This window comes from Aspergillus puulaauensis, chromosome 5, assembly GCF_016861865.1.
Source record: "Aspergillus puulaauensis MK2 DNA, chromosome 5, nearly complete sequence".
In the NCBI taxonomy this organism is placed as follows: Eukaryota; Fungi; Ascomycota; class Eurotiomycetes; order Eurotiales; family Aspergillaceae; genus Aspergillus; species Aspergillus puulaauensis.
This window is the reverse complement of record NC_054861.1, coordinates 1,250,861-1,270,850: the sequence shown is the minus strand read 5'-3', so window position 1 is coordinate 1,270,850 and position 19,990 is coordinate 1,250,861. Positions and strand designations below refer to the sequence as shown.

The 19,990-nt window shown below is 49.5% G+C and overlaps 8 protein-coding genes across 8 annotated transcripts; 2 read left to right on the top strand and 6 right to left on the bottom strand.

The window, feature by feature from the left end:
- Positions 1 to 21: 21 nt before the first annotated feature.
- On the bottom strand, positions 22 to 1,899 carry APUU_50493S (MFS transporter; the record flags this gene model as incomplete). The annotated part of the gene is made up of 5 exons (XM_041705497.1): positions 22 to 873; positions 926 to 1,257; positions 1,325 to 1,416; positions 1,473 to 1,494; positions 1,560 to 1,899. The coding sequence occupies 5 exons, from the start codon at positions 1,897 to 1,899 to the stop codon at positions 22 to 24; spliced, it is 1,638 nt and encodes a 545-aa protein (XP_041557976.1).
- Positions 1,900 to 2,782: 883 nt separating this feature from the next.
- IML2 (TTC39/IML2 family protein) lies at positions 2,783 to 5,211 on the bottom strand (the record flags this gene model as incomplete). Its single annotated transcript, XM_041705495.1, has 6 exons — positions 2,783 to 3,604; positions 3,660 to 4,645; positions 4,708 to 4,774; positions 4,861 to 4,937; positions 5,044 to 5,061; positions 5,127 to 5,211. 6 exons carry the CDS (start codon positions 5,209 to 5,211, stop codon positions 2,783 to 2,785), a joined length of 2,055 nt encoding a protein of 684 aa, XP_041557975.1.
- A 1,258-nt stretch (positions 5,212 to 6,469) lies between these two features.
- SEM1 (proteasome regulatory particle lid subunit SEM1) lies at positions 6,470 to 7,004 on the top strand (the record flags this gene model as incomplete). The annotated part of the gene is made up of 3 exons (XM_041705494.1): positions 6,470 to 6,581; positions 6,693 to 6,804; positions 6,971 to 7,004. 3 exons carry the CDS (start codon positions 6,470 to 6,472, stop codon positions 7,002 to 7,004), a joined length of 258 nt encoding a protein of 85 aa, XP_041557974.1.
- A 660-nt stretch (positions 7,005 to 7,664) lies between these two features.
- On the bottom strand, positions 7,665 to 9,049 carry pgkA (phosphoglycerate kinase pgkA; the record flags this gene model as incomplete). Its single annotated transcript, XM_041705493.1, has 3 exons — positions 7,665 to 8,431; positions 8,492 to 8,918; positions 8,984 to 9,049. The coding sequence occupies 3 exons, from the start codon at positions 9,047 to 9,049 to the stop codon at positions 7,665 to 7,667; spliced, it is 1,260 nt and encodes a 419-aa protein (XP_041557973.1).
- Positions 9,050 to 9,885: 836 nt separating this feature from the next.
- APUU_50489S (Mpv17/PMP22 family protein) lies at positions 9,886 to 11,215 on the bottom strand (the record flags this gene model as incomplete). The annotated part of the gene is made up of 5 exons (XM_041705492.1): positions 9,886 to 9,957; positions 10,011 to 10,177; positions 10,228 to 10,564; positions 10,909 to 11,025; positions 11,150 to 11,215. The coding sequence occupies 5 exons, from the start codon at positions 11,213 to 11,215 to the stop codon at positions 9,886 to 9,888; spliced, it is 759 nt and encodes a 252-aa protein (XP_041557972.1).
- Positions 11,216 to 11,974: 759 nt separating this feature from the next.
- APUU_50488S (TRAPP trafficking subunit Trs65 domain-containing protein) lies at positions 11,975 to 13,976 on the bottom strand (the record flags this gene model as incomplete). Its single annotated transcript, XM_041705491.1, has 5 exons — positions 11,975 to 12,137; positions 12,199 to 13,324; positions 13,377 to 13,649; positions 13,712 to 13,912; positions 13,970 to 13,976. 5 exons carry the CDS (start codon positions 13,974 to 13,976, stop codon positions 11,975 to 11,977), a joined length of 1,770 nt encoding a protein of 589 aa, XP_041557971.1.
- Positions 13,977 to 14,154: 178 nt separating this feature from the next.
- Positions 14,155 to 16,681, top strand: APUU_50487A (snoRNA-splicing protein PRP40; the record flags this gene model as incomplete). Its single annotated transcript, XM_041705490.1, has 4 exons — positions 14,155 to 14,295; positions 14,357 to 14,511; positions 14,568 to 15,621; positions 15,680 to 16,681. 4 exons carry the CDS (start codon positions 14,155 to 14,157, stop codon positions 16,679 to 16,681), a joined length of 2,352 nt encoding a protein of 783 aa, XP_041557970.1.
- Positions 16,682 to 17,662: 981 nt separating this feature from the next.
- Positions 17,663 to 19,891, bottom strand: RLI1 (ATP-binding cassette domain-containing protein; the record flags this gene model as incomplete). Its single annotated transcript, XM_041705489.1, has 8 exons — positions 17,663 to 17,686; positions 17,744 to 18,815; positions 18,870 to 18,966; positions 19,019 to 19,180; positions 19,235 to 19,637; positions 19,709 to 19,720; positions 19,788 to 19,812; positions 19,872 to 19,891. The coding sequence occupies 8 exons, from the start codon at positions 19,889 to 19,891 to the stop codon at positions 17,663 to 17,665; spliced, it is 1,815 nt and encodes a 604-aa protein (XP_041557969.1).
- Positions 19,892 to 19,990: the final 99 nt, after the last annotated feature.

Below are 19,990 nucleotides of genomic sequence, written 5' to 3'. Positions count from 1 at the left end.
AACAAAATCTCAATAACGCCTTCACGAATAAACCGACGCCCTCGACCACTTCCCTCTAGCCCTAATCCTGGGCCCGTAAATATAGAACAGATACGGAATCGGAATCAACGCAATCGCAAAAAAACCCAGGACACTTGACGCCCAGGGTACTCCCAAATTTCGAAACATGGCCGTCGCAAACAGGGGGAAGCAACCTGCAAACACGCTCCGCAGGAACGTATTCGCTGCAACCGCACTCGCGGCAACAGACTGGAATGTGTCGATAAGGTAGTTCAGCGCTGCTTGGAAGATGGTGAAGAAGCCGAGTCCCATACAAGCTCCGCCAACCAAGGACGGGAACCAGTGGATTTGGATCTGCGAAGTCCAGCCAAAGATGAAGAGGCCACCGGCGAAGAACACGGAGCCGAGCATCATTGGTGGGAGGCGAGCTTCGGGGACGGGGCGGTTGTTGTTTGCTTTGAAGCGGGAGATGTAGAATTTTTGGTTGGCGAGGTTGATACAGGCGCCGAAGAGGATTCCGACTAGATATGCGAGGAAGGGCAGCGCGCCGACTAGTTGGTTCCAGCCGCGGAGTTCTTGGAAAACGACGGGGAAGGAGGCGAGAGAGAGGTAGAGGATTCCGTAAACGAAGGAGGCGTAGAGGGCGACGAGGAAGCAGATGGGGGTTGCGAGGAGGGCGAAGGGGCGGATGAGATATTTGTTTCCGAGCTCTTTGAGTGTGACGTCCCATTCTTCGTGACGGGCGTGGAGAGCCCAGTTTCCGGTTTGGAAGCGGAGGCGGCGGGCTTTATAGAGTAGGAGAGTCGGAGGGTAGGACTCATCGATAAAGAGGATGTCAAGGGTTAGAAAGAATAGCATCATTATGCCGGTTATCTGTGGAGATCAGAAAGCGAACGATTGAGTAGCTTTGAGCGAGGAGACCAACGTATTGAGTCCAGCGCCAGCCGAGATAGCTCTGGGTAATTGCACCACCGACAATAGGACCTAGGACAGGCCCGCCGACGACTGCCATGGCGTAGCCGACTATAGCTGCACCGCGTTCCTCCGGCGCCCAGATGTCGCTTAGGACGCCGCCAGTGTTGGTGACAGGTGCGGCACCGAAGAAGCCAGTGAAAAACCGGGTTAACATGAGGGTCTGGACATCTTTCGCAGTTGCGCTACCAAACGAGAATATCGCAGCGATGAAGTAAGGACCTAAAACAGCAGGCTTTCGTCCGTAAACTTCCGACAAGGGAGCCCAGATGAGCGGGCCCAAACCTAGGGTATACAATGTTAGCTGCGCCGAGGAAGTGATGACTCGAGCTTGCTGATGGAGCTGACATACCGAATCCAAAAAGCAGTAATGTTGTTCCCAGTGTACTAACTTCCTCCCCTATTCCGAATCTTGAACTTACTTGAGCTGTACCGGTTGAATAACTATTTCATAATTAGCAATGCGCGGAGTGTCCATTGAAGCACATTTCTGGTCTTACATAGCACTTGACCAAGTTGCGCCTATATACAGCAAGATGTTAGCTTCGATCACTCCATACAGAATGCGCGGAAGGATGCGCGCGTACCCATCGTGGTGAGGCCATATAAAACCGTTGTGATTGCCTTCTTCCGGAAGCCCCAATTCAACGGACGGTAAGAATCGTCAGGGCCATCGAAGTCGACGATCACATCTTCCTTCGTTTTTGTATGAGACAGCGGATGGGTAAAGCGGGCCGTCTGGCCAGGCTCCCGACTTCGGATTCTAGAGACGACAGATTGCGCACGCTGTTCCAGCGCCGAAAAGGCGGATGATGCGGTGGTTTGCTTCTCTAAAGCATCAAGGTCCCGGCCATGCTCTTCGACGGAAGAAATATCATCGGGGTCGTCGGTGGAAGCTCGTGATGTGTGGTCATCCTCTCCTCTCATTTTCGAAGGTAACCTCCGAAATCATTCAATGTGAATTAATTTCAATTAATTTGTAAAAAAAAATGCGATTGAAGGCCAAAGGGAAAGGACTAGCATTGGGGAATTTTGGAGAGAGAAGAGTTCGGTGCAGACGTCACTTCGGCTTCCAGGTTCTGGGCCCCAAGCTCAGAAATGGAAGCCGTCTTAGCCGACCAGGTCCCAGCACGGCACCAAAACGCTTGTCCGTCGACTGTCTGATAAGCCTGTCTCTCGATTCGCTCCTACATGTACGCAGTGGAGTCTGGAGATGATTTTCCGCTGAACGTTGTACTCCGGAGGCCGGGCTACTCCGTCCAACGATTATACGGAGTGGAATTGCTGAGTGGAAGCCATTTTGAACTGATATGGTGTAGAACATTCGGATCATTTAAGTAACGATTCATACCGCCGTACAAGCCATAAAGACGTCAATACTTGAAAGTAGAGTCGATAGGTCAAAATTTAGCCAAGAGGCGAACGATCGAGAGGAAAACGCAGCGGACTCTTTTCCGGAGCTTGACATGGACGGTAGTGGGGTATGGATCGCCACCGTGAGAATGGTGGAACTGTCTCCAGACTAAATCTTAGTGCGTATGAGGGCAGTTGTAACGCAACAGGCTAACAACATTTCATCAAGGTGAGTCAAACGGATTGTTGGCACTATACTAGTCCTTAGGATAAAAAAAGGAGTTGCTTTGAAACTGGGTGGTCAAGGTGCTCAGAATGACTAATTCAGTAACTTTTATGTAGTTCGTGACGGACAATTGGATATAGGATAATATAACAGTAACAGTCTATCAATTGCCTAGTAAATAAATGCACCGTTCATGTACATCGTGTGTCATCCATATATAACAAAGTATCGTTATAGTGTCGTCGAGTGCTGGCTCTCCCACTTCGCGACAGCTTCCAGCGCAGCAGTCACCTTCAGTCCAAAGCGAGCTTCCTGCTCGTAGCTCTCCCAGTGAGCAGCTTTTTGCAGGTTCTCTTTGCATTCACGCACCAGTTCCTTTTCGGGATGTTCTGAATCGTCTGGCTTTTGTTTCTGAGACGCCGGTCCGCCATGCTGTGCAATATAAGTTGGGCGTTCCATCCATAGGTTTGCTGCCATTTCAAAGTGGGCAACGGGATACACCCAGTCGTCCTTATGGCGTCCCTTGAACGTTGAACGGTCTAACGTGAAAATCGAGGTCTGGATGATTTCTTTGGCCTCTTCATGTCGCCGCATTGAACGCAACACAGCCGCACGCAGGAGCTGGTAGATACCCTTCTCTTCCGCTCCCTCGCGAGCCCATGTTCGGTTCGCGTCACTTTCAGACCATGAAAGCCTGGCCATTGACTCCTCGAGCTGTGCCTGTGTCATACGACTATGTCCGTTCCAGAGGAATATCATCTCCTCTACAGGATCAACTCCAACGGCATCCACGAGAGGTACATTCCATTCTTTGGCTCGAGCTTCCCATTTAGCAATCTTGCGGACAACAAATAAATCAAACGGCAATTGGCGCGCCATAAATTTCTTCGTTCCTGCAAATTTGGGAGCCTTATGAAGCAGATTGACTGCCGTTTGAGCATGTTCATCTGCTTTCTTTGGGTCGGTTGCGGCAAGCTCTCTGTACAAACTAATATGGCAGGTTCCTGCAATGTAATAGTATAATGAACGAGACCAAGAATTAAGATCAGCACACTTTATTATTGTTAACTTACTGCATATCATCAGACGGGGTTTAATGGGGGCAAACCTCAACGAATGCTTCGGCGCAGAGTTTGTACTTATGGATGTACAACGCATTCAGGCTCTTTTCAAACACCTTGAGTGCCTCGACCTGTTTCAGTGGACTGTGTTCCTCCGTACACAAAATTTGTAGTGCCACATCAAGTCTATGGTTGGCGCCATGCATACGGGACTCCTCAAGAAGCCAAAGCTGGCTCTTAGGGAACCGTTGCCTCATTCGTGTGAGAAGAGCTTCGAGTCGCTCCTGAGGGTAACCCTGAATATCTCCGTCCTTCCCGGGTACAGCATCAGGCATGATATCGCAGTAACGAACAAAGGCATTGTAGTACCCAAGAAGCGTTAATGCTGCAATTGCACCAGGCAAGTTGTGGAATTTGCTGGCTTGCCAAAGCAATTTCAGTGCCCGATCCTTATCACCATGAAATCCAACGATACTTAGAAGCCTGTGGAACGCTGGTGGAACCATAGATATAAGCAAAAGAAGGACTCCATAGCAGAAATTAGCCCCAGAGTGTACAAAAACGTCGATTTGGTTTTTGAAAATATCGGACTCCGGGTCATGGTTAATCAACTCCGATGTGCTCGTACTGCTTGATACCGGGCCAGTGCCAGCGTCGTTAACTTTAAGATTTGAGAGATCTTCAGACACATTCACAGCAATGCCTTTTTCACCTTTCAAGGAGGCAGCTGGCGAAGGTTTATTCATAACACCAGCCTGTCTTGATTGCATGAACTTCTCCTCCATCTTTAAAACTGCGTCCAGTGCGAAGTAAGCCTTTCGTAGCTTATAGAAGCCTTTTATGCTTTCTGTGAGACTTTCATTGAGTACGCCGACAACGGCACACATGAGTTGCGCCATTGCCTGGATGAGAACGAACTCCGTACCCGGTTCATAGATCTCTGAATGATAAGTGTCCGGGGACTGAGAGTGGTTTTTGGCTCGTTGTTGGTCATTGTACGCTTTGTTCTCAGCGTCATTGAGTCGGTCCGCCGCTGCAAGGCATAAGTTGCTAGGACAGAGAGTTGACACGGATATTGGGTGAATATTTTCAAACCTTGGCGCATGATATCTTGCTCAAAACCCAATGTTGCCCTAATGAACATTACCACAGCCCTTCCAATCTACACAGCGAAGCCATGTCAGTCAAACCCCAGACAGCGGATCCAGGCGTAGTTGGGAACCGAATAAAGAGGAAATCGCTACGCACCAAGTGGAATGATGAATTTCGCCCCGAAAGGCCTTCTTCAGCACCATCAACATCGTCGTTGAGGATCAACTCGGCAGCTGTTGATAGAAAGATCAAAAGAGGAAAGATTAGCGCCCATGGCCTTTCAGACGATATTCTCGGCGCCGATCCAAGCGCCGAGAACGTTGATAAACTCTGGCGTACCTTTAATCGCATCCTCTACTGCAGCAAGCCATAAGCATCAGCATATGAAGTCAAGAAGTAAAATTGTCAACTACACCACTTACAGTCCTGTAATTCTGACGAAGCATCAAGTGACTGAGTAGAGCCGTTGGGGCTGGGCTTTTTGCCCCCGAACCAGCCGCCGAACATGTCTCAAAATGCGAGATCACCTGGAGAAGGAGAAAAAAAAACGAAAGTAAGAGTAGAAAGTAGTTTTATGGCCTTTAATAATTCAATTGTTCAAAACCAGATAGTGGGCCGGACGGTCCGAAAACCGTAAGACGAACGACGTAATGGTCGAATTCCCATGTAAGAGCAGGAATTCCGGGAGCGTCAGCCCAGAGCCACAGCAAGAATAAATGGCAAGCGGACGGAAGCAACAGAGTGAAGAACCGAAGATATGGCAAACTTATAAGAGAGCAGGGTACTGTAACACTCCAGTCGAGACACAGCTCGCACTAAGGAGAAGAAGAAGCGACCAAACGGGACCAGGCTAACCGTGGTCCACCGGGGAGGCGGAGCATTTTCAGCTTCTGATCGCAGCGGGACAGCTGAAGGATATCAGGCGGTAAGGCTGATCTCAGGGACGTGTATCAGAATGCGGGGACACGAAGAATTCTCCGGCACTTTGAAAGAGCGTTTTTGGCCAACGATTCAGAGCCTCCATTTCCGAAGAAGGGTCTCACAGACCTCGTGCTGGTGTGCTGTATACGGATTCTGCCATTGCTGACCGCTGTGACCATCCTCGTTCCGACGGAAACAAACGCAATCTTGTGACATCATAGCTATTTCTTCATCCCTTCGTTTATGCTGTTTATGCTGTTTATGCTGTTTATGCTAAATGTGCACCGCGGCAATCGTCTATCCCCACGGGACTAGACTCTTGGGTTTCTTGTCTTGACTACAGACTATCCCAAAAAAGAGGCACCGAGTGAGTAGTTAGTAAGTACACCTTACCTACTCCGTAGTAACATGAATAACTGGCCGGTCAGAGCCCTCTGTCCGTCAGGAAGGGCCTCCATTGCGATACAAAATTGTATTATCATCAAGGAACATCCTTTCACGGTAGTTAGTCAGTAACTTTAGATCCAAGAAATTCAATTGTCCGTTATGTCTGACTCTGTTGCAAGTTATGTGACCGGTGAGCGGAGGACAGCGCAATTCAAACAAGCCAAGACATGTGACGGCCCATTCCTAACAAGGCAACGCCAAAGCGGGACCTGGACCTCAACTCAGATCTACCTTGAGCACCTCAGCTTGTTCTCCGCACTCCAACTTTTGCCTTTCCAGTTCACCTGTTTCTCACTCCCTACGTTCACATCTGTATATACTGTGTCGTCTCCTAAGAACTCGACCGAACTGCAGACCGCCCACTTCCCATCTCACGACCTACCCACCCACCGCCATAATGTCAAACACACAGTCTCAGGATACGAAGCAAGAAGCTTCCGAACAGCCCCAGCAGCAAAAGCCTACCGTTCTAGAGGAAGATGATGAATTCGAAGATTTCCCTGTTGATGGTGAGAACTGCCCGCCATTCACAAGTCGCCCTTTTACTATCCCTCATCCTTCAGAACGAAGACGGCCATTCTGAATGAAATAACTAATCATCTTTTCATGAAATATTACAGACTGGCCAGAGAACGAGACAGAGCAGGCAACCGCGAACGGGAATAATGTTCACTTGTGGGAGGAGAGCTGGGATGACGATGATGCCGCTGAGGACTTTTCGAAGCAGTTGAAGTGCGTTTTGTCACCCTCACCCCCCGATTCCATGCCTAGTTCCCAGCCTGATGCATACCCCCACAATCTTTCTTCTCTATTCGAATATTTCGTTGTCTATACCCATGGATATATCACGCATTCGACGTTTCGTGTTTCATTGGCTAACCCACATCTCTCACCACAGGGAAGAGCTCAAGAAAGTCGACGCCTCGTCTTAATTCGAACGCAACTACAGTGACAATGACAATGAGAATAATAATCTAAATACACCATGCCTTTTCTCGTACCTACCACCCGAAATCCCAATCCAGTCTACGTACGGGTCCGTCCATTCACCTTATAGTTTGTGAACGGGGAACAGGCTTCTAGAGCGATGCATGAAAACGACATACCTAGACTCGGCTATTTATGTAATGTGAAATGATTTCCATTGTTTATCTAGTGGTTTATTAGGGTAAGGGGGTTGCGAAATCTCGCTACGCTACCTGCTCCCAAGATAGTATATTCGGTCAAAGAAGTCGTGGAATAATCATTAGTGATGCCGGTGCAGCATAAGGCCTGCATTGTGCCGCCTAGTTTATTACACGAAATCTCTAGGGTCTTCTTACTGAATTTACGAAAATGTCCATATTCCAAAATTAATTATGAGTCGACAATGCCGTATCACCGTTATAGTCTAGGACCCGTAGCTATAACAATGACATTGAATTAGAAATATGCATAAACAGGAACGAAGTACTTAAAAATTTTGATTTATTATTTTAGAAAAGTCATGGTACATTAGATTCATGGCAAAAGTAGCCGACCCGCCAAGGTTATGGTCGGTATAGATCGTCTCGTTTCTAAATGGAAATACTTTCTTTCCTTTGCATAGTCATTTACTTACTTGACAGAGCAGAAACACCAGGCAGTTCCTTGCCCTCGAGGAGCTCCAAAGAGGCACCACCGCCAGTGGAGACGTGGCTGATCTTATCTTCAGCGCCGTACTTAGCGGCAACGGTAGCTGTGTCACCACCGCCAATGATAACGGTAGCGCCGTTCTGGACAGCCGACACAGCAGCGTCGAGAGTAGCCTTGGTAGCGGTAGCGAAGGGCTCCAGCTCGAAAACACCAGGGGGTCCGTTCCAGAGGATAGTCTTGGACTCAGCGATGGTCTGCTTGTAGGACTCGACACTGTTCTTGCCAACATCCAAGCCCATGAAGCCGTCAGGGATTCCCTGCTCGTCTGTGGCGTAGCCAACCTTCGCGTCGGCAGCGAACTTATCAGCGGTGACGTAGTCGACGGGGAGAACGATCTTGACGTTGTTGGCCTTGGCCTTCTCCACGATCTTACCGACAATCTCGCTACCGGGCTGGTCGAACAAGCTGTTGCCGATCTTGACACCCTCGAGAGTCTTCTTGAAGGTGAATGCCATACCACCGGTGATGATCAGGCTGTTGACCTTGGGGAGAAGGTTGTCGATCAGCTGGATCTTATCAGAGACCTTGGAGCCTCCAAGGATAGCGAGGAAGGGGCGCTGGGGCGATTCGAGGGCCTTGGCGAAGTATTCGAGTTCCTTCTTCACGAGGAAACCGGAGGCCTTCTGGGGGAGGTCGACACCGACCATGGAGCTGTGGGCACGGTGGGCAGTACCGAAAGCATCGTCTGCATGACAATCAGTTACTGGTCCATATCTATACTGATCTGGATAAAGCCGCTACTCACTGATGTAGATATCGCCAAGGGCAGTAAGTCCCTTACGGAACTCAGCAACCTTTTCCTTGTCGGCCTTGATCTTGTTGCCCTGTTCGTCCTTGGAGCTACCCTCCTCCTCGGCGTGGAAGCGCAGGTTCTCAAGAAGGATTACCTGGCCGCCAGAGGCCTTGTTGACGGTCTCCTCAACGTCTTTGCCGACAGAGTCATCGGTGAAGATAACGTCGCGGCCGAGCAATTCCTTCAACTTGGGCACAACAGGCTTCAAACTGAACTTGGGGTTCTTGTGGCCATCGGGACGGCCGAGATGGGACATCAGAACAACGGCCTTAGCGCCATTGTCGATAGCATACTTGATCGTGGGCAGAGCACCAACAATACGCTGGGGGTTGGTTATCGTGGTGTTGTCCTTCTTGTCGAGGGGTACGTTGAAGTCAACCTACAGAGTAATCGCGTTAGTGTTCAAGTCAACTGCATGCTTCAATATCAGACTCATTGACGTACTCGGATCAGGACACGCTTGTCCTTGAGATCCACATCTGTGATGGAAAGCTTGCTGGTGAGAGACATTGTGGTTGGAACTCGTGCAACGGGAGAGATGGACGATCAGGGACAGCAATCGGAGGGAAACCAGGGATAAATAACCCGTGTCAGGAGATTAGACTACCCTTTTACTGTCGTAAGAGAAAGAAAATGCTGAAACCGTATCACGGTGAGTGGCGGGGTAGGAATCGAAGAGCTTCCATTTGTTTTGGCGGCATGGTGGGGCAGCCCGGTGAAGGGCACAGAGGGCTCGGGCTGATGCGGGACTGATGTCACGGCCATGACGGAATGCTTCGGGCTTCTATGCCTAGGGATGAACATTAAGCCTGCGCATTCTCGATAGCCTCGGATAGCGCAGTAATGAGCTGCAATCACGCTCCGTCCTTCCAAGGATCTATAAACAGCCGTCCCATTTTCGTCCTCAGGGCCCTCCTGCACATGATGGTGGGGTTTACATACGTTGTCGGGTCAAAAGTATGGCGTAATTGATCTTTCGTTGCATGGTAACATTCAACATTTATCTGTAAAAACTTCACGACCTTGTCCGAACCATATAAATGATTGGGACAAGCCCCTAATCACAACTCCAAGACAACATGACCCATCCAATTACAACGCCCGATAAGCAAGCAACATTTAGGAAGAAAAGAGCAGCCAGAGATATCAGAAAGTCCAGGGAAAACCATATGCAAAGGGTCGAGCAGCACCAACCGGTGGTGCTCACGCACCCGAAGTCCAAGTCAGTCGGCCTTGAGCATAAAATAGAAGCGGGCTTTCGCTATATCATGCCAGTCTAGTGCCTTGACCGACTAAGCGAATTGCCTCTCCGCAATTAGGCTATAGTGGTGATAGGCATGGACGATTTACTCCTCCTCTGCAGAGTTTGTGAGGGAGAGGTACGCAGTCCAGGCAATACCAACCGAGGAGACAAACGGCTGCGCGAGTTGTTAGCCAAGGGAAATAAGAGAACATTTCAGCCAATACTTACGATCTGGAATTGGATAGGAACTACCCTGAAGTTCAAAATCTGGACTGCTGGCCAGAGAACATAGTTTGCCTTAAGAGTTGGCAGGTAAACGTCCTGGAACTTGCGGGTCAAGGCCCGTCTCCCACCACCTTCAGCAACCGTCATGAACGAAAAGAAGCACACCAAACCTATAACCCATTAGTTACTTCTAGTTACTGTTGACTTTTGATTTCCATACCGAAAGGAGCAAAGAGAAGTTGGTCGAAAGCAACCCGTTTCATAGCAGAGACGGTCGGGTTCTTCTTTGCGAGCGGGAACACCCTCGACAAGAAACCGAACCATTTGAACTGGATTGGAGCCATGAAGAAACCATACGACATGAACCGAGTGAGTCGTTCGAAGTCGAACGGAGGAGGTGCATGGCTAGCATGACCTAGCTCTCCCAAGGCAGGCGGCTTTTCCTTATCCAAATCATTTATCTCGATCGCAATGAAATCATCACACTGTGGTGCCGTTGCTCGTGTTCTAAATGCTGTGATCAATTGGGCAACAGTGTCTGCAACTCCTCCAAGGATCTGTTATACCCCGTCAGCAAATTGATTTTGGATACGTAACGCCAGGAGTCGACACCGCCACACAACCATCACTTCAGACACGCCATTTGCTTATGCGTTCAATCGAAATTCATGGGCCAGCAGGGTGACAATAGGCATCTCGATCAGAGGGCTCGAGGATGAAATGCCCTTCTGTTTCTTCGCTTGCAAGGGGCACAAGACCAGGCGAGCCCCGAAATTTTCTTTGGAGCATTCGCCAGTACGACAAGTGTCAGACACTCGCCCATCCGAACCCCCAAACTCGCAAATAGTGTGTCTTTCGCAAAGGTTGTGCCTGCCAGTCATAGAGCTCCAGGAAAGCTTACCGCGTTCGTGACCATAGTAGTCAGTACCGGCTTCTCCGCATAGTAGGAGTTGAACTTCGCCGCCAACCGCGTTGCTGCCGCCATCTCGATCAGGAATATAATAGTATGAAGTAAAGGCTGTTCAGAGAAGAGATGATACAATCAGTACAGTTGCTCAGAGGAAGACCCACGCTTATCCGGTTCGCAAAGGAAAAAGCGAGTGGCGATCAAAAAGGGAGGGAACACGAGGCACACGACTCACCAAGCGACCGTAAATGTATCTTCTATTCAAACCATCTAGGACCCGACGGCGAGTTGCAGTAAACATTGTAAAGACTGCCCCGGGAAGAAACTAAGGATATAAGTGTGGAGGAGATGAACGAAGGCAAGTCGAAGAACCGGTCGGCGCCAGTATGACGCAAAGGGAGTTCACGACAAGAAATGTGAAGGCGAGAAGTGGATGCCTGTGAGTGACCCAGTGCGGCTGGGCCCAGAGTGACGATTGAGGGACCACAATTTATACAAGGGAAAAGGTCGATCAAAGAAGCCTCTTTTGAATGCGAGGGAGTGTCGAGATGGATAAATCAATGGTGAGTCTGCTCTGGCGCCTGAAGTCTCAGAGTCTGGTCGAGTCTTTCTGTGCATGACCCCCTCCCACCTTTCAAGATCCGCCGTTCATCTGTCTCCAAGAGGTTCCGGGCGCTTAGCCTCTGCCCTGCCACCATTTCTACGCTAGGAGTCTGACACTTCACCCCAGAATAGTCCATTTTCACTGTTCGTGCTCACTATTTTCTGACTTTTATTCATATCATCTTGATTCAGTCTCCAACTGGCAAGGTAGGCAGCAAATAATTCACCTCGTATGAAACCAATGCTCAGATCTCCACGTCCAGCTGTAAACTTCATACCACCCAGAATATATGCTCAAGTGGATGCTATGGATAACAGTACCAGATGGTTGCACTGTATGACCGGTGACTTTCAGTCATACGTACTACATTTCGTTACACCAGTATGCTCAGGGTATTAGCGATTTAAATTTATCTCCGTCCAAGTTCACACTGTCATCATATTTCTGGTCGTAAAGCTATGCATTCTGCCCCAGGGACAAAATATCCGGGAGATCCTTGATATCAGTGGTTTCGTTGGTATTTACATCAATGAGGCGTACTGATTCCAGCCGTAAAGAGCCCAGTGCCAGAGGGAGGAACTTTAAATCAGTCTCAAAACAAGTTCCAGGCAGTAATGGACTAGAACACAAAAGTCGTTAGCCGTATCCGTCATATTGATAAGAACGTAGAGAAGACCTACCCAACTCGCACGTCCGTGCTCAGGCAAACAAGATCCGCTTCTTGGCCAGCCACACTCTTCTGCATGGCGTGAACGATGTTGTCGTCTGTCACTGCTTCCGCAACTTGGTCACTACGACGAGTTGTCATTGACGAAGATGATGGCCGGGCTACATGTCCTCTCGCATTAGCTACCTTCCGTCGAGGTATGGCAATCATGGCGAATTTTCGAGGTGTGGCGGAGCGATTCACGATGAAAACGCTCCAGGAGAAAGGCTTCCCGACGTCCACAGTCTGAGGACCCGTAAAAGACATGGTCACACCCATACTTTCTGTTGCAGAATACGCCCGCTCCCTTAAGGACGTTCGGTTTGATTGATTTCCTCCAGGTACAGTTCCAGCCTGACTAGGTAAAGTTGAAAGACTTGTAGGTCGGTTAGTCCGCTGTAAGGCCTGGCTTGGAGCACCAAAATTTGGGTTAAGCGCTAGCGAAAAATCGATATTCGTCGTCCATTGCATCATGATCCGAGGGTTACAGTTCTCTGATACATTAATAACGGCTTCCAGAGATATTTCCAACGTGCTCACAAGCACCGTAGTCGAATCCCTGGAGTCTGGCCCACACTCCGGGGTCAGCTTGTACATCAAAGTTATATCGTCTCGTGGGTGGCATGTAACGGGCGGTACAAGCCCAGTCCCATTTGTCAGTATTTCGATTGACCCATCCGATAGTCGAAGATCTGCCCTGTCAAACACCACCTCACAATTCAAGAAAGGAGTAACTTCGAAATCAAGGTTCGCGATGGTTGTCGGTCGACTGGAAAACGAATTCAGCCTAGAATAACGTATCCGTGCACTAGCAGCGGGCACTATCCGTGTCGGATGTCCCGACTCTTGTAGCACATTGTATATAGGGTCTTCACTATATTTCGCGGGCACGACGCGCAAAAGCCTAGAAGCTGGAAGGAAAGGGTCCTTGTGACCGAAGGCAGAGTCTGTCGTGAGAGGTTGCAGCACATTCGTAGAAGCAGGAACCAGAGACGGTAGGTATGTGTCTTCACGAGCATCATGTCGAGTTTCCGCCGGATTAAGGCTGGCGTTGGCAATGAAAATTATAGAGGGGTGTTGAATGCGGATACGGGGGCGCTCTAAACAGTCAGGATTAGCCCAACTTCCAGGGCATCAGGGCTGAAATCTTACTGAGAAAAGTCTCAACGTTCCAGATAACATATATATGGTTTCCTTCTCCGGATTCACCTTCAAACTCGTTTACAACGACCAGCGGATCTGCCTGCGTGTCTACAACCCCTGAGAAGATAAGGTCCCGCGTGGGCGTTGGGTTTTCCGCGACAGCCTCCGCAGGGTCAATGGCAAAGACATCGACGCGGATATCGAGGTTCTGGAGATGTGATTTTAAGCTGCTTTGGGAGCAATTGGAGAGTCTAAGGACAACGCGGGCGGTGCAGAATTCATCTATATCAGGCTGTATATGAGTAAGAGATAAAGCTCGGTGAGGATACCAGATAATAGCTTACCAAAGAACAAAATGGACCGCTGGGGTATATATGAAAGGACAGACGGTAGATCTTCTGCACCCTCTTCGAGCGCAGATGTCAGCGCCGCTTCTAGATCGATGTTTGATGCATGTGGGACAACAGTATCTAGAACAGCATGTCTCAAGAACTCGCCAGGGACATCGAAACTAGGCATAGCGGGGGCAGCAGTCGCATGTCCACCTAGAAATCATAATCAGAAATAGCTCGATATAAGTACCGACTATGGACTGCACTAACCATGCATTTACTGACAATCGGCGGTTGTTCTTTGGAACCTAGCATTAGGCGGCGCGGTGTTGGGGACGGGGAAATAGTGCAAACAAGACAAACATACGGAGCCCGAGGGATTTTCCCCGAACCTCGTCGAGCAAGATAGCAATCTGAACAACGCCGACATTGAGAGCTTCCTCTGAAGCTGCAAAATGAACCCAATGAGTGCGCCTGCCGGTGCTGCCCCTTTGTGGCAGGAAGCCCGCACTGCTGAAGGGAGAACCTATTACTACAACGTTCAGACGAAAGCGACACAATGGACGAAACCCGCCGAGTTGATGACGCCTGTCGAGGTTAGTGTGGTTCCCATTCGCATATTCATCTAGGTTTCTAACAATTTACTCTGTTTTATAGCGGGCTTTGGCGAATCAGCCGTGGAAAGAGTATACCGCCGAGGGTGGGCGAAAGTACTGGTCTAATTCGGAGACCAAGCAGAGCACATGGGAAATGCCAGAGGTGTACAAAAATGCGTTGGCGCAGGCTCAGGCGGCGCAGCCTCCACCTGCCGCGTAAGTATCCCATCCTCGTCCCGTATTCTACATTGTACTTATCAATTCCTGCTTAGGGCCCCAACTTTCGTTGCAGGCGGAGTTAGCTCATTCTCTTCCTACCCCCAAACGCGTGATCGTGACGACTATGACCGAGGGTACAACGATAACCGTGGAGGTTTTGGTGCTGGCGATGTCAATGGAATTGCGGCTGGTTCCATGCTAGGAGCAACACAAGAACCGGACTATGCATCTCTGGAAGAAGCTGAGGGAGCATTCATGAAAATGCTCAAGCGCCACAATGTCCAGCCTGACTGGACGTGGGAACAAACCATGCGGGAAATTATCAAAGATGCTCAGTATCGCGCTCTCAAGGATCCCAGAGACCGCAAAGCAGCCTTCGAGAAATATGCGGTCGAGGTTCGCTTGCAGGAAAAAGACCGAGCGAAAGAGAGATTCGCTAAGCTCAGAGCAGATTTCAATACTATGTTGAAACGTCACCCTGAAATCAAGAATTATAGCCGATGGAAGACGATCCGTCCGATCATCGAAGGCGAAACCATCTTCAGGTCGACCGACGATGAAAACGAACGGCGACAGCTCTTCGAAGAATACATCATAGAACTCAAAAAGGAGCATGTTGAACAGGAAGCTGCTGTGCGCAAGGCTGCCATGGATGATCTTGTTACTATCTTAAAGTCCTTGGACCTTGAGCCCTACACCAGGTGGTCCGAGGCTCAAAACATCATCCAGTCAAACGAGAGAGTTCAAAATGAGGATAAGTTCAAGACCCTCAGCAAATCGGACATTTTGAACGCGTTTGAGAACCATATCAAGTCGCTTGAGCGCGCTTTCAACGATGCTCGTCAGCAGCAGAAAGCGGCGAAGGCCAGAAAGGAACGCCATGCGCGGGAACAATTTATCGACTTGCTCAAGGAATTGAGGTCCAAGGGCGTTGTCAAAGCTGGTAGCAAGTGGTCTAAAATTTACCCATCGATTCGCGAAGATCCTCGTTATCTTGGTATCCTTGGTCACTCTGGCTCGTCTCCTTTGGATCTCTTCTGGGATGTGATTGAAGAGGAAGAGCGGTCTCTACGCGGGCCACGCAATGATGTCTTAGATGTCCTTGATGTGAGTGTAACAGTAGCAGCATTATCACTTTGATTGAAACAGACTAACATCGTTTTAGGATAAACGATTTGACGTTACTTCCAAAACCAGCTTCGATGAGTTCAATGACATTGTGCTCTCAGACCGCCGGACGGCGAATATTGACCCTGATATCCTTCAGGTTATCTTCCAACGCATTCAAGAAAAGGCCTTCCGTCGCAATGAAGAAGAAAAGCATGCCGCAGATCGCCATCAAAGGCGTGCTATTGACGCACTGCGCTCACGACTGAAGCGCCTGGAACCGGCTCTCCGGTCAACCGACACATGGGACCAGGTCAAGCCCAGACTGGAGAAATACGAGGAATATAAGTCCCTAGAGTCAGACGATCTCCGCCAAACCGCCTTCGAGAAGGTCATTCGCCGCCTAAAGGAGAAAGAAGAAGACGCAGAAAGAGACCGTGAATCACGCGACAGAGATCGGGGCAGTCGTCGTGACCGTGACCGTGACCGTGATCGTGATTACCGCAGCGGCACCTCATACCGAGGCGAACGACGAGGGCCTTCCAGCCGTCAAAGTCGGACCCCCGAACCAGACGCTTACGAAGCCGATCGCCGAAAGGCCCAAGCAGACCGCGAACGGTCCTACCGAAAGACCAGCGGTCTGTCACCCGTTCGGGAGAGATGGGACGAGCGCGACCGCGACAGGGATCGTCGGGATCGTGACCGTGAGAGAAGCAGTCGCCCTCCCAGCCACTACGATCGCGAGCGCCGTGATCGTGAAGACGAGCGGGAACGCCTCTATCGAACACGCGGTGACCCACACGGCAGTCGCGACGAGCTCGACTACGGCGGCGATACCCGCAGCGTTGTTAGCAATGACCGCAGACGTAGACGCGATAGCGACACGGAGAGCATCGCGAGCCGGTCAGCTAAGCGTTACAGGCGTGATAGCCGTGATCGCAGCAAAGGCGCTCGAAAGGATAGAGAGCGTCGAGAGCGGACACCTACCGCTGCAGATGAAGCGAAGGAGGAAAAGGCCGTGCACTCTGGTAGCGAGGAGGGTGAGATTGAAGAGGAATGAGTGTGGTGTTAGTATGGAATTAGTGTATTTGGGCGCTATGGGCGACATCAGTTGGTAACATCACTGAACCCATTACCTGTAACTTGAAATATGAACTAATTATCTATCACAACTTGCATGCTCATCCACTGTATTATCTGGTCGAGCGAATTTGGAGGTTGTAGTATGAATAATAATAGTACACTCGCTCGCACATTCATAATCTTGGCCAGGCTATATATATTATAGAATAATCCGGTAGAATAGAGAACTTTTTTCTTCTACAACTACAAAGTGTTCACCCTACAATACTGTACGATAATAAAATTTTCAATAGTATTTACTTGTCTTGACAGGAAAATCATGAATACTAGTAAACGAAAATGGTGGCCATATATGGCGGTGCAATAGTCAGAAGAAACTTTTGAAAAGGCTCAACAAACTCCAGTGGTCTCAATCATGCCAACCGAGAAAAAAAGAAAACCGTTACCCATGAAATAACAAGACCCATGCCTGATATAGAACAAGTAAGAAAAAAAAACCCCCAGTGTCTTTCAGTTACTGCCACTGGGGAAACTATGCTAGTTCGAGAATCGAATGTTGCTTGACATAGGCATCTGCGAAGGGGCGGTAAGAGGGGTTGATGATGAGTGACGGTCGGCTTTTCCTTGGGGATAGATCATATCTGGAGTTGAGGCACGCATGGGCTAGCCGCCTACTCAATGGGAGTAGAGGAACCACACTACTGCTTCGAGTTGACCTATACTTGTCGCCATGACGTCGTCCTCTTCATCATTCTCCTCGGACACTTCCTCCGCATCACTGCAAACCTCAACGCCGCGACGGGGCCACCGCTTTATCTGAGCCGCTGATGCCTTGGTAACGCCGAAGAACGCTCCTAACCGAAGGATTCTCCTGTGCCTGCGACGATGACGTCGCTGGTTGGAGTCGCGGCCGTCACGCCTGTGAGGCTCGCGGTCATTTCTCTTTGGGATGCCCTCTTCATTTCTCCTCCTCCAGGAAGTACTGTGGGAATGTAGTGTTAGCATAATTGTTGGGGATCAAAAGAACATTTCAACTTACGTAGTTACCACTCAATTTCTGCTCTTGGTCCATTTGACTGTTATACTTGTTGATACGAGGACGGTAGCTGTTGGGGTCACGACGGAAAGTAACGTCAAGACTCCTCAAGAATCTGTTGCACCCAGTAACCAGTGACTCAGGAATATTGGCGCGCGCATCAAAAGATGGCTTACCATCGAACACAATGACACGATCAGCAAGGTAAGTAGCCATGATGAAATCGTGCTCGACAATAAACGCAGTCTTCTTAGTGTGCATGATGAAACGCTTGATGACCTTGGCTGCCACGATACGCTGTTCAGAGTCGAGGTAGGCGCTGGGCTCGTCAATGAGGTAGATATCAGCAGGCATTCCAAGAGCCAACACAATGGCGACACGCTGCAGTTCACCACCGGACAAGTTCTGGACTTCCTGATCAATGAAGTCATCAATCTTAAGAGGCTTGTAAACGTCGGTCTGAAACTGCGGCGACAAGAAAGCAGCCTTGATTTTCTTGAAGAAGAGTTGACGGACAGTTCCCTGGAACTTGGGGGTGATTTTCTGGGGCTTCATGCTAATGTTCATGCGAGGAATCGTAACGTTTCCGTCAGGCTTCTCGGCACCCGCAAGCAATCTACAGAATGTAGTCTTTCCAGTTCCATTCTCGCCCATCATCACGACGATTTCAGAATCAGTGAAATCACCGGCTTCGACCTTCAAGTGGAAGTTTCCAAGGGTCTTCTCCATGGTCGGGTAGGTGAACGCACGAGACTTGTCGAGGATGAAGTCGTCACCGGCTTCAGTAAGGCGGAAGGTGAGAGAGTCTTCACGGAACCGAAGGTTCTCCGTTGGGATGTGACCATCCAAGAAAATGTTGATACCTTCACGCACGGAAGCTGGCAAGGTAACGACACCGTACACCGCGGGCTTTCCATACAGCACGCAAATGAAATCAGAAAGGTAATCGAGGACAGACAGATCGTGCTCAACAACAATGACATAGTCGTCAGGACGCAGGAGGTCTCGGATAGAGCGGGCGGCGGCGAGACGCTGCTTCACATCAAGGTATGAGGACGGCTCGTCGAACATGTAGCTATTCGGCTCGTCAGCGCCAAAGGCATCTTTCATACATGGATTAAGCACCTACACATCTGCTTTTTGGACGCAAACCAGACCAATGGCAAATCGCTGAAGCTCTCCTCCAGAAAGGTGATCAATATCACGGTTCTGAACCTGTCTAAGTTCTGTATTGGACGGTTAGTAACGATATAACTCTTTGGCCGATTCGGGACATACCAAGGTTGTTCAAGGTATCCTCCATGTTGTCCAGTTGCGAGCGGGCTTTGATGAGGTCTCCAACGTTCTTGGTAGGGCCCTTCACAGCCCGAGGGATCTGGTCAACATACTGAGGCTTGACCACAGCCTTCAGGTCGTCCTCAAGCACCTTTGTGAAATAGTCTAAAGAGGTCAGAAACGGTTTTCTAGTTAGGGTAAAAAAGTGAATAGACCTACTCTGCAGTTCGGAACCACGGAAGTATTTGAGGATTTCCTCCCAGTCCGGGGGGTTTTCATAGCGTCCGAGGTTGGGCTTCAATTTTCCACTGAGAATCTTCAAAGCCGTACTCTTCCCGATACCGTTTGTTCCAACAAGACCGAGAACCTGGCCGGGACGGGGCATAGGTAGACGGTGAAGCTTGAAGCTGTTGGCGGAATAACGATGGGTGACCTGGCTTTCCAAGTTGGTCGGCAGGTTGATGATGTGAATGGCACCGAACGGGCATTTCTTCGGGCAGATACCGCAACCAATACACAGGCGCTCGGAGATGAAAGCGATCTTGGACTCGGGAGTGACCTCAATGCAAAGTTTTCCGGTGCGGACGACGGGGCAGGACTTTTTGCATTCTTGACGACATTTCTATAGGTACAGACAGGCAGAATTAGCGACATTGCACCAAATATTAGACTGAATTGGAAATTTCCGCTCACCTTGGGTTTGCACTGTAACGGACGCGTTGGTATAAGTATATGGCGCTCTCTCATAGTTAGCGGGGCATTTAAGACTCACTTTGTCAGAGCTGACAATGGCAATACTAAAAGAAATCAAAATGTCAGCTGCGATATCAGTCTCGTCGGTTTGGGGCGTTCATACCGGGTAAGCTTGTCCGACATGGTGTTGGCGGCGTCGTGAGGCAAATGTGAGAAACCAGAGCAAAATATAGGGTCTCGGAAGAAGAGAACAAAGACGACAGATGCGGATACTGGACCGGC